The sequence below is a fragment of the Hippoglossus hippoglossus genome, chromosome 6 (genome assembly GCF_009819705.1).
Source record: "Hippoglossus hippoglossus isolate fHipHip1 chromosome 6, fHipHip1.pri, whole genome shotgun sequence".
NCBI lineage: Eukaryota > Metazoa > Chordata > Actinopteri > Pleuronectiformes > Pleuronectidae > Hippoglossus > Hippoglossus hippoglossus.
The window spans coordinates 20,293,920-20,307,253 of NC_047156.1; the positions used below are offsets into that span (position 1 = coordinate 20,293,920).

The 13,334-nt window shown below is 40.2% G+C and overlaps 1 protein-coding gene across 13 annotated transcripts in view; it reads right to left on the reverse strand.

The window, feature by feature from the left end:
- Positions 1-13,334, reverse strand: part of LOC117763646 (pleckstrin homology domain-containing family A member 7-like) — a 125,629-nt gene that overhangs the window by 82,465 nt on the left and 29,830 nt on the right. Inside the window, exon 1 of one of the 13 annotated variants that reach the window (XM_034588938.1) lies at positions 12,054-13,069. The exons of the other annotated variants lie outside the window; for them this stretch is intronic. Within the exon in view, the coding sequence (XP_034444829.1) occupies positions 12,054-12,124 (71 nt within the window). The 5' untranslated portion in view covers positions 12,125-13,069. Of the gene's footprint in view, positions 1-12,053; positions 13,070-13,334 lie in introns of those variants that run through there. 13 annotated transcript variants of the gene reach the window in all.

Consider the following 13,334-nt stretch of genomic DNA (forward strand, 5'->3'; position numbering starts at 1 on the left):
GCTTTTCTTTTGGGCAGCAAGGGAGTCGACATCGACTGACAGCCTGGTATGCTAATGGAGGACAAGTCTGCACTGAAGTCGCATTCAAAACACTTCAGACTGTCCTGACAGGCCCCGTCTCCTAGAGAAGACAAGGTGTTTGTGTGTGTGTGTGTTCTTATCTATTTGTGAGGACCATTTTGAGCATAGACCTTACAGACTGAGGAAATTTTTGGAAAGTGAGGACATTTTGGCTGGTCCTCCCTTTTTCAAAGGCTTGTTTGAGGGTTAAGGTTTTAGTTAGGGTTAGGCATTCAGTTGTGATGGTTAAGGTTAGGGTAAGGGGTTGAATGCAATATGCCAATGAGTGTCTTCAATAAGATAGAATTACAAGAATGTATGTGTGCACGTGTGTGTGTCCTAATGTGACGTGTCGATCGGACTAAAATCGAACCCAGCAAAAGAAAGAAAGAAGAAGAAAAAAGATATGAAAGTGATTAATAGTAAACTATGGATAACTGATTAAATAACCAATGCATGAAATAAAGTAGATACAGGAAATACATGAAAAATGCTATTTTTCTAAAATAATGCACAAAAACTAAATTCTTTCAAGCTGAGCTAATTTTTTCTATTTTCACCCATTGGAAGACAAGTGACCTTGGCATGGTTATTATTTCAATATATTAACTTTTTTGTTTTTCATATATTCTTAAATGCTTCTTTTTGTATTATCTTATGTTGCTTTTAGAAATTGTCATGATGTCTTTTATACTTTATGTAAAGCACTTTGAATTGCCTCGTTGTTGAAATGTGCTATTGCCTTGCCTTGTATTGTATCGTGTTACAAGTTGATGAGGTCAAGGATAACTATTTCAAGCTAAGTGTAGATAAAAACGTGGTTTGACGATGAAACACTGTAACCTTACCTAACGTCAAACCCAAGGTGTGTGGCCTCAGACAGGCACATGACGAAATGGTGGGCTGATGAAGCAAACTGTTTAGAAAATGATGTGCGTAAGGCACCAGGTCTAAGTTGTCAAGATAGGGGGGGGGGCAGTTATTTGCAGCTACCTGAGACAGACAGACTTAAATTATTAGAGAAATGGCTGTGAAAGAAAAGGGTTAAATATTAAAATGCATAACTTAAGATGCCTGGACAAACTGGGGGAGAAACACCCACACAAACAAAGACATTTCCCACTCGATGCCACCTGACGTGCGTATTATCGATTCAGTTGAGAAATGCCTCTAACAGCAAATTTCACTCCGATCTGAGTCTGTGGGACCTGGCGACATTTAATAAGACAAAAACAAACAACTAAATCCCAAATTTAATTTAGGTATGTCGTGCTAACCTGTGTGATTAAAAGTAGTCACACCCCATCCCAGAGCATGAACTAACCAAATATACATACAAATCGGAGCTTCACCTCAGTCCCTGAACATAAGAACAAACTTAACTCCAACTCACCGGGAATGTGAATAAAGAGGATTCAGTTAATACCCGGTGTCTTGGCTCTAATCTCGGCCGTCCCCACAGCATGAAGTTAAACCTGTACTGAATGACGATACTAAATCCCAAAATGTTCAAGAGAAATTAGAATCAGAACCTGCACGTAGATGATTGGGTGGATCTGGGCTGATTAAATGTTGGTGATGCCCTGCCTGACTCTTGAATTCAGCTTGCAATAATCACTTGTGTGAAGCTTGAGGGGAACCCCACCGCTACATTAGTGACTCAAGCTGCTTTCAGAGATGCACTGAACATTTTCCTGAAATCTTCCAGAGGGGCTGTACTGTATGTGAAAATGCAAACATCCGAGACAGTAGTTTCATTGAGAGCTCCACATTGTGGCCAATTGATTTATAAGCAAAAATGTCAAAAGGTACTAGGCTCAAGTAAGTTTTACTGACGAGATGGTTTATAAACTAACGGCGGCAGTGGATTGCACTATATTCATCAAGATCAACGAGACAGTATTAAACCCAAAATAAACCCTGAAGATAAAATCATGACTCAAAGTAGATGTAACTGAGAAAGTCATAAATTTATCAGCGCTAGACCTGCACAGCTGGCCACAACAGCAAAATTCATCACTTTCACAAAACTTTGCTTCAAAGACGTGAACACTTCCTCCCCAAGGAGGTATACAGATCTGCAGAAAATGTATAAACTTGGAGGCAAACGTGTCATTTGACTACGCACAGCAGAGAAATTGAGGCACTAAAATATCCATTTCTAAATTATTCGAATCTCAAGTTGCACTTGTGCTCCTGTTTTATTATACTGAATTAAATGGCTTGAATCTAATTTAAGGCGCAAGTGCATCTGAAATATTAAAGATATGGACCTCTGTGGCATGCGATGGCACTTTACGCCTCATTCGGAGGCGGAGAGAGGAATCTGGTCTATAGCGACTGACACTGAGGAAAAACTCCAGCCCACGCTTCCCTCGCAGAGTCCACTGAGACTGTAGCAAGACAAGTTCCTTCTTGTTTGGAGTTGCCAATGTGTGAAGTGAAATATATGCAATGGAAATGTGTTTGGGTTTTCCCATTAGTACTAAACAGTTTTTTCTCTGCAACAGACGTGCTAAACATACTGAAACAGGCTTCACAAAAACAAAGTCACAAATAAACGTGCTAATATGACCATGGTTTTGCAAGGCAAATGCGCCAAAGAGGTCTCTGCTGCCAGATTAATCAAAACAATTTGATTAATCTGATTAATCAATTGTTAATTAACATTGAATTAAATCGCTCTGAAACCTGGAAGTCTCACAGAAACCATTTTCAGAGATGAACTCCGGAAAAATGTCCCCACAATTGGGTTCTGACCTTTTCTGGAGTTCACCTTTCAAACATAACCAACACAGCTGCCACTGTGGAGATCACGTGTTTTTGTATACAGCACATTGACAACGGCATCAATGTGTGAAAGCAACTTTCACATCTCTTACGTTTTTGGCAACTTTATGGTGCCAAAAACAGAGTAATACTAAACTCAAGCCCTACAGGTTTTCTTGGTTTGTGGTGTGTGGTTGATTTCTGAGCAGCCGACATCAACCCCTGTAGACACCAGTGTCCAGCACCAAAGCTTCGCTAAACCCACTGTCAAAAACCTGCCGAGCACCAAGCATCAGACAGACAAAGTTACCAAGATGTGATGGAACATTTAGCTTAAGAGCAAGATATTTTTCTCATGATTCCTCCACTTAGCTAAAAGGAAAGTAAATATTGACCAGCAAGGTCAAATGAGATACAGAGAGGTTTGTTGGCTGCCATATTTTTCTGGTTGAACAGAACCAAGCTCGTATTTTCCCTTTAATTCTATTTTTTATGCTAACAAGACTTAACACAACCCAAGGGCAATTTTCAACACTGAGGGAGAGCAAGTATTTCTATTTACCAAAGTTCTCCCTTGACAGCGTTTGCAATGGTGGTGTTTTGCCAAAAATACTCACCGACCAGCACTTCAGTTGGTGCTGTTTAAAAGCTGAACAGTGGACAGCTATGGGAAGTACTGACTTTCAAATTACCATTCACATGAAGAAACATGATCAGATGAGCCAGTGGGTGGGTTTATTTCAGTGATCCCCACCCACTGAGTCAATCTCCATCAACAACATGTCACAGACATAAACGCTGCTGTATGAACCGCTGTACAGTTTTTAAATTGAGGTTTCGTGTCTGTATATTTATACAGCAAACATAAATCCATACAGTACGATCACTTAGACGACTGCCTTCCAAATCTTTGGTAATATATCCAATATTTCCTAGACTTTACAAAGTAGGATGAAAAGCCATGTTATATAAACATCAAAACATTTAAACAAAAGTTGTTACAGTGGATTCTTTGATTACACATAAAGCTATCTCAGATTAGACAGGGATTAGAGCTGTGATGCCCACAAGGACTGAGCCGGCTGGGGCGTAATGTGAGATTTGACAGATTGGCAAACTCAAAGGGTTTCAGACAGAGAAAAACAGATAGAGAATGAGGAGCAGGCTGATATCTACATCCCACACATCCAGCTCGGGCATGAAAGCATGGGACTGTTCCCTCCCCAGCCCACATCACAAAACTGCTACTTTACATTGACTGGACCATCTACATCATCAGTGTGTGGTCAATACGAGTCACTCCAATAAGTTAATCACAACAGGAAAAACAACAAAATTTAGTCTAATTTAATTCCCCGAGTGTCAACACATAATCACCAAAATGTTAATTCTAGTGTATATAAAGTAAGTAGAAAAAGGTTCCTGTGATCTCACCTTTATATTTGTGTTAAAAGAAGAATTTGACAAAACAGAATAAATGTGCATCCAGAATCAGATATCTGAATTACACACCTCTGCGCTACATACTGTCAACAAATAAATTGTAATAAACCAAGTGTCAATCCATCACACAAATGAGGAAAAGAAACTTCAAAACAGTCAAAGCCATCATTATTCTAAAGTCACGAGAACAGAGTTACACAAATCTCTTTGAACATATATAGATATATATATATATATCTATATATGTAAAGGTTTGTGAGAAATTAACCATTTGAGTTCTGCTCCTGAAATAAAATGATTATACAGACTGATGGAGGTGGAGACACAGACACAAGGACGGACACATGGATGAACGCATTGAACATAGAGAAAGACTAATAGAAATTCAGAAATACTGATCACTATATCCGCAGTATGTGCTGGGGCAATAAAACGCATATATCTTTTCATTATACACATGGCTCACTTAGCTCATAGTCTCTCTACATCTATTGTTACTGCTGTCTTTTCTTTTCATATATAATCTGACTCTGTAAACGGTATGGTATATTACATTAAAAACTCATGGAAACACCTAATGGAGATAATGTCTTATTCTGAATGAATTCAATAGACGAATTACTGGTGTCCATGTAAATGTAGCCAATGTTGTCCACCCATTACTGTTAAATAATTCAATAAAAAACAATTTAAAAGCAACAAGACCACTGTTACATGGTACACTTCTCACACAACCCGCACACATGTCTTCACTGACACAATTAACCCTGATGTACCGATATCAGTGTTGACTCTGGAGCTCTCCTACCTTACGAAGCCAAGGCCCATACAATAGCCAACACTTCCCCAACAAGTGCTCAGCATCTCTGCTTCTCTCCGATTCAGCCAAAATCAACAGATGTCAAGTCTTTGAAGTCAGCAACCTCAGAGAGGGGCTCTAGGCCACAGTGCTTCCATCTGCACTGTTAGATTTGACTCTAATGAGCCCGTATCCTGCAAGATTTTAGCTGCAGTTTGAAGGGACGGTAGAGGTATCTCCTCATCTCACTATAAATCCAAACTGTTCATGTGAACGGCTGTTTTCTAACCTCGGTACTGTCACTCCTGCCACAGCACACACACTACATCTGATGAAATGTGAAGAAAAACAGATTACACAAACTAACAGCGGCTTTCTGGGTTTAGCCACCAAACACTTCAGCGAACCCTCCATGTCCCTGCAATGAAAGCAACTTTGCTTGTTTTCATTTCCCCCCACTACTCATGAATTGGTCCGAGTTGAAACAAGGACAAGTCGAGCACTAAGAGAAAGATGACATCTGGACAGCATCAACTAAGAATGTGAAATGAGGTTGGACATCATGCTAATTTACCCTCCTGACCAAGCAGAATATACAGTAGGTAAATTGAGTTACTCTAGCTAATGAGCACAGGGAAATATGTTGACATTAGAACAATGTGAGCAATGTCATTGAGGTTTTAATTAGAATTCTGAGTGCATGTTCTTCTGTCTGTGACTCTTTGACCGGTATGAAAAATGCATGGAATTTCAACTCAAACAAACAAGGCTGTAGCTGAAATAATGATTTTTTTATAGATGCAAGCTTTTTATACAAAAAACTATGTGCTACGTAACTGTCTTGATAACTTGGTAACTGTGAAGATTCTCAGTCAAGCAGATCATGGTTATCCAAAAAAAATTGTCTTATTTGTTGATACTTGAGGATGTTGTTCTCTTGTCTTCTTCAGTTCTGACTGGCTGGTGGGGAGTCCCACGAATTTAGGCTATATTCATACTAATACGTTTTTCTTTTAGGGCTGCACCTATCGATTCTTTTATCGATTAATCTAACGATCATTTTTCCATTCATCTAACGATTATTTTTTATTACTCGATTAATATAATAATGAATTTATCAAAAATAAAATTTTCAAAAACTGACTTAATAATCTTTTCTTAAATACAAACAAATCTGACAAAAACAAAGTATGCACTGCAAGGCATTATTCCACAACAGAAAATAGCCCAGTCTGAACTGCTAATCTGCCTTTTACAGTCCCGTATCTCTCCAAAATAAAATTAGAGCAAGAGGTTGTTCCTTCCATTGAAGTAAATGGAATATATCAATCTACATTAAAGGGTTAGTTCACCCAGAAATGAAAATTCACTCATTATCTACTCAAAGTGTCCGCAATCCCTGACATTCATATTTGACTAGAAACGTTAGCATTTCCGACGGTCCCCGAATGCACCTCGTCGGAAGATATCATATCGTTTCTGTTTGCCATTGCTTTTCCAGATGTTACACTGTTCTACATCTGCTCGTCTTATATTTTAAATTGACAGTATTTCAACTGTTTGTCTCTGTTTGTTTGTTTTGTTCCCATCTCTTTTATAAATGTTCTGTTTTATGCGCCTTGTATGTTTATGTAAAGCACTTTGAATTGCCGTTGTGTCTGAAATGTTCTATATGAATAAACTTGCCTTGCCTAACCTCTGTGGGGTCATAGTCAAGGCCACTGATGTCTCCTTTGATGGTTCATTAGTGCCTCAGGCTGTTGTAATGGGTTTTAGTTTTCAGTCCAATGCAGTGTGAAATGCACAGACCTATATCAGTGAAACTAAACAAGCATTATACAAACACATGGCAAGAGTCAGCAGTTTCCCTACACATGAAGGAAAAAGGATCCTAAAAGGACAAATAATAATATATAGGGAAGGTGAAGGTGAAGAAGGCCATCAACGTCAAAGTAGAGAAACAATACGTCAACAGAAGAGGAGGTCAATGACACCACTTGTCCTCCGCCTATAATGCTGCTTAGTCATCCCTTCCCAAGATATTTATTGACAATTTACACTTAGTGACTTTGTGGCTCAAAAATCTCAGTTTACATTTGACTTCAGGAGACGACAACAGTAGTAACCGCTTTTGTTTCAACAACCTGACGCACCAACGAACCAAGTGGCATCAACGACCTTTACAATGACCCCACAGAGGTTGAATGCCTTAGACTCTGCCCCACTCAGTCAGAACTGAGCTCTTGGATGAGAAGTGAAATGTCTTCAAGTAGAACCAAGTCCGGTTGCCCTGAATTCAGCTTTTCTTGGATAACAATGTATGCCTTTCTTGGTAAGATAATATTAAATGTTTCAGTCAGTTCCTAAATGCTGAACATCCTTAGTTTCACCAGACAAGCGGTGAAATGATCAACATTATGTAACTATACAAATCAGGTCATGTCACAGTCTGATAGCATACTAATCACAATCTTCTGATCCTGTTTAAGTACTTTGCATAGCAGGTCACAGTGATGTGGTTGGCATCAATAACAAGATACTAATACAATTCTCTGTGTATATAGATACATATTTTTTTAATATTAATCTAAATAAGCTTAGAAATATGAATTTGGACAACAAATCTTTTGTAAAATGATAACACATTTAAAGCTGCAACTATTTTATAAGTTTAATTCAGTTTTTAGACTGAAAGAAAAGTGTGCAGATGCCCATTACTCATTCCCAGAGACCAATTTGGGACTCATTAACAGTTTAAAACCAATTTCTTTTTAAAATTTATAATAACAAAAGACGGATAAGAAAGGAGTAAATCATTACATTTGAGAAGGCGGAACAGACAGTGAATATTTACTGAATAAATGGCTCATTTTATCATAGATTTTCGTGCACAAGTAGGTCTTTTGTCCCTAAAAACAAAATGGTCATATCCTCCTGACATGAATCCTGTAAGGATCAAACAATTTGATATATTACAAAACAAAACCACATCCGTCTTGTCTGTGCAATAAATAAGATCATATGTTTTGTTCTGCAGCTGCTTTGTCTTTCCCTTTCCTGTTCAATAAGAAATCAGGATTACTGACTTCCATCATTAGTCATCCAACCGTCCTTTTACTGCATCACCACTGCCAAAGACGGGCTGCAATGTCAAAGAAACCACAGCCATGACAGCTCTCTCTCTTCCCCCCAAGTCTGCAGCTGTGACAGCCTGACACTTTGTGACATAAGGGCACCCTCCCTGTCAGTGACTTGTAGGGAATTCATTTTATCCAAGTGTCAGTTGCATCAAACCTCCAGCTGCAGCAGAGTGTCAACACTCAGGAGGAGGAGATGACAGCAAGAGACTGAATGACACATTCTCCTAGAGACTCCCAAGATAAGATCCATGGTCATATTCTGGTACTGTGCTCTTTGCATATTCCCTGTGATATGTTTCAGTTTTAATGTTGTGGAAAAATTACAAGAGGCATTCAAGTGTGTGTATGCGTTTACCAGTATGGTAAATCAACTTTGAGGCAAACACATCATGAGATTTTAGTTAATTTAACATCTAAGATTAGTTTTATCTCATTTCCCTTGTCTTTGTCCCAAAACAAGCTATTTTCCAACCCTTGATTGTCTTATTTTCTGTTTATGCTATTGAAAGTGTGAAGTTAGCACATTATCTAATGCCACAGTGCCAACGTTTACACCATGCACATAACTAATTCAGTGGTTCTTATTAAGGACAGTAGTCTCAAGAAAACCAACAAAATCTCCTACTGTACCAGTGTAGTGGCCTGTAACAAAGAGCAATATTCCCAGAGGAAAAATGTAAAGAGAGTGAAATGTGAAAAATCTATTTTAATTTCACTAGATATTTTCTGAACTTTCGGGGACATTTGTTTTTCCACCTCTGGACGTACACAGAGGTCTCTTGCTCACTCACCTAACAACCTCATGTATCTCTGTTGACCCTACATACACAGTTATTATTTGTCACACTCTCCTCAGAGTTATTTCTGCTAGCGAGTGATTCTTTTATGCAAATTTATTCCATGACCTAAACTACAGAAGACAGTGATAGCAGAACCAAAGTAGTAGATTTTCTTCTTGCCAACTTAAATTTGTCTCCCACATTATTCAGTCATTGTTTAGCGATTGGCAGGTGATCACACTCTCACTTTTCCATTTTAAATATTTAAGAGAGGTTAAGCGTGGCTCTTAAGGTAAACCAGAGTCAATTACAAAGTTGTATTATGAATTTATTTATGTGTTTATGTATGTAAGGTTGTAGGAACGAGCACAGTGTGTGTGTGTGTGTGTGTGTGTGTGTGTGTGTGTGTGTGTGTGTGTGTGTGTGTGTGTGTGTGTGTGTGTGTGTGTGTGTCTGCAGTGCATGGGAGTATGAAGGAACGAAGCGAAGGCTTTCATTCACCCCCTGCTGGGCCACAAGCCTAAATCCATTACATCCTTTAACCGTTGTGAGGCTGACAGCCCAGCACGCGCACAAAACACACACACAAACACACAGTGTATACCGAGTAAAATCCTCTCAATAAGGTTAAATGCACACAGGTACACTCTTCTAGGGTGTCTGGGTGACTCTTCACATGCTGTGTTGTGAGTTCACATCTGGTTCATGACCTTTGACATGTCACTCCTCATCACGTCATGTGTTTTTACTAAATACTCTTTTTAAACACAACAAAACACAGTATATTAAATACTCTATATGCTGTGTTTTGTGCGATATATGATCTTTATAATGCTATATAAATATTCACTTTATCAACTCATTTCTTAACCTAATATTTCCACTCTATCTGTGTCTTCCATCAATAAGTCAAACACGTATATACGCCCACTCCAAAAACACCACACACAAATAAGATCAATACTCTGACGCAAACACATGCAGGCCCTCATTAGGCTTTCACACTCACCTCAAGCCTCTGCAGTTGACAGACGCTGCAGGCTTATGCTGGATTAGCGGACCAAACAGTGGAGTCTGGCTATAAGGACTCCCTTAAACAGCGAATGAACAACTTGTCATTTGAATGTAAACACACTGGATTAAGCAGATGAATGGAGGTGGTGTCAATAACGTGCCTGTTGACAGGTGAGGGAATCATTAACCAGAGCAGTCTCAGCAGGGGATCACTGAACTCTCACTGAGTCCATAGAACAATGCTTTTATCTCTCTCATGCAATGTATTACATACATTTTTGGCTTTATCAATAAAAAAAACTGTTAAATTTGTGCATGTGCAGTGGTCTGACAGCTTAGAGTGGTGCTCATGAATGAAACTTTATTGAAATAACAAATGGAATATTGAAGCCTTATCTCTCCCCCCGAGGATAAATAAAGATCTACTTGCTGTTCCCGTCCCCATTTCCAAAAGAATGTTCCCATAACACTCTTTAAAATACGTTTACGGTTTAGAGTTTAAAAAAATAACTTATCTTCTTTTGTCAGTGAGATGTAGGTGTGAACTGTCATATTTTAAACAGCAGTCAGTCAGAGGACTGTTCATCCAATAAAGAGGATGAAGAATAAATGACCCAAAGCAACAAGGAGGACAACGATTTGTTGACCAAAAAAAACACTGGAAAAAAGAAGAAAAATAAAACTCACTTCATCTCTTGCAGCCATCCAGTTTTTTTTCTCATGAATCTTAAGCAAGTCTTTCTTTAAATTTATGCAGAACAATGTCAAATTTGACTTAAATCCACAAGGAGATTGGGCTACAGGTGGAACACTCATAGCATGAGTCACATTACTTCAACGTAAGAGACTAGACTGGGAGTGAATAGCGATGCTTTGTTTGCTTCAGAGCTCAGGGCAATTTCCTGAATTCCTATGTATTCTCTGCCACACACACTCTATCTGCTATTAGCTGGCTGATCTGACAGGTCATTGACCTGCCCAGTGGTCTGAGGTATGACTCACTCATCAGCTAAATCCCTCTGCTCCCCTGGTGCCGACCACCCCTACTGCTCCTGTTGCTGGCGAACCAAGACCAGCAAATCCACATTAACTGTGTGCACAACATGAAGAGAAGAGGAGAGAGAATAGCACAGAGCTTTTAGAACGCATGTGCACTTGCCCACAGGTATCATGATATGCACTTTTTTAAATATCTCCTCATTATGCTTAACCACATGGAGGTTTCATAAACAACTAGTAATGGTGAATCAGTACTCTGAGGGCCGCGCTTCTACAGCATTCAGAGGTTAGGGACTATTACAGTATGTGGCAGAGAAAGACGCATAGGTAGGGGTCTGCTCGATCCCTCCGGGAATGAGGATTGATGGTGTTCATTTGAGACTGGGTCACATCTGAAACCCAGTGATAAATGTAATGATGTCATTACAGCTCCGGGGGGGGGGGGGGGCTAGGGATGAAATGGAAGAGGTCCAGAAACAGTAAAATCTTATGTAATCCAGTGTTTTTAAAAACAAGAGAAAATTAGGTTATAGTCATTAGTTCAAACACAATGCGGCCAATAAACATGATGTATTTACTCTGGGAGAGTTCTTAAGTAACATGATAACAGCTCCCTGTCTGAAGAAATGCACCATTGTCTTTCACGTTTGTCACACTGACCAACAAACCTGTCAACCACTGACTAGTCTGCTGCACGAACAAAACCAGTTTCCTGGTTCTGTTAAAACAACATTCCAGAGAAAACCAGTTTGGTCACAACCTGTTCTGAAAACACTTAAACCCCTTTACTTGACACACTGAAGAAGGAATGCACTAAACCGGACTCATTGGATCAACAACTGTCCCTCATGGTGACAACAAATTTACCGAAAGAAAAAAAAAGACCCCAGTGATCGGAATCACTTCCATTACCAGGCATGGTAGAGATATCAAAGACTAATGAAATTGAGACCTCAAAGCATGAAGCAAGTGACTTGAACATGTCACAGAGCCATGTAACGGCACATGAAAGTAGCCAGTAGAGTTTGGGTCCATGTAATGATGGCTTACCTGCAGGGCGCATGGTAGAAGGGATATCCAGCGTGTGGTATGTGATTGCAGTATCCAGACTGGTTCCACATGGTGCCGTCTCTTGTTCTACGGTGGTAACAGTTCACAAGTGTCGCCGCTGCTTCTTTCTGCTGTCTATTTCTAGTGCCGTGGCATCAGACTGAGGCTGCCGGGAGTGTAACATTAATCAGAGTCTCTTCTCTCGTCTCTTGAGTGGCTCCATGGGGGTGAAAACCAGAGTCGAGAGCAGGTATTACTCAGACGATGAGGTGAGAAAATGAGCTGAGCCAAAAACAGAGAGGGGATGAGGTCAGGTGAGTAAAGTCTGGTGTGGTTTACACACCTGGAAATGTAGTCCGCTCCTGCCGTCACCCTCCCGCCCCCTCGACAACACAATAACTACTCAGCAGAGTCTCAGACGACTGCCCCAGGTGAAGTCTGACATCACAGGTTACTCCTTTAATCTTGCTCCGAGCCAGTCATTTTCCCGCACATCCCAGGTGTGATCAGTTAGAACAGCTGTCTTTGAGGTCAACCTTGCTGAGCTGTATTAAATCATGCGTAATACATGTCTAGACCGTACATTTCTATGATTTGGCTCTCGGTTTTTCAACCTCAGAGCATGTTCCAAGATAAGCAGCAGATTTCAGAGACCGCCTTAACTCCAGCAATCCCTGATGACAAATACGAGCCGTTTATGTCTTCTACACGTGCAGTGAATTCTCTCCAAAGTTCACAAGCAACACTAATCCATCTCTCCTTGACGTGAGCAGGTTAAAAATCCACAGTCCCTGCGTCCCTCCGCTCCATCTAGTTTGTCTCTGAGGAAAGCCAGTGCCGGCACACGCGCTTATTTTCTCCAACCACAGGCTCCCCACCGGCTCTCCAGCCTCACGACACCACAGCAGTGCACGGAGCGGAATGACTGAGCATACTCACAGAGAGAGAGAGAGAGAGAGAGAGAAAGAGAAAGAGAAAGCGAGAGAGAAAGACGGAAGGTGGCGATGAGAGAGAGCGCGCGAGAGAGAGGAGGAAGACAGGGGAGCCGCATTCCTTTTCCCGCCTCATGCTAATCTGGCAGGATACACACTGCTGAGAATAGAGAGAGAGCATAAAGAGAGATAAAGAGAGAGACAGAGAGAAAGAGAGTATCCTTTACACGTCATTTATCGAATGTTGGTCTGTGCTTGAAGAGGGATCTTTCCTAGTCCTGAGGTTTCTTCCGTCTCCACCCACCTCCCATCCCAAAGTGTTTACAGTGTACAGAGCCAATGTTGACAT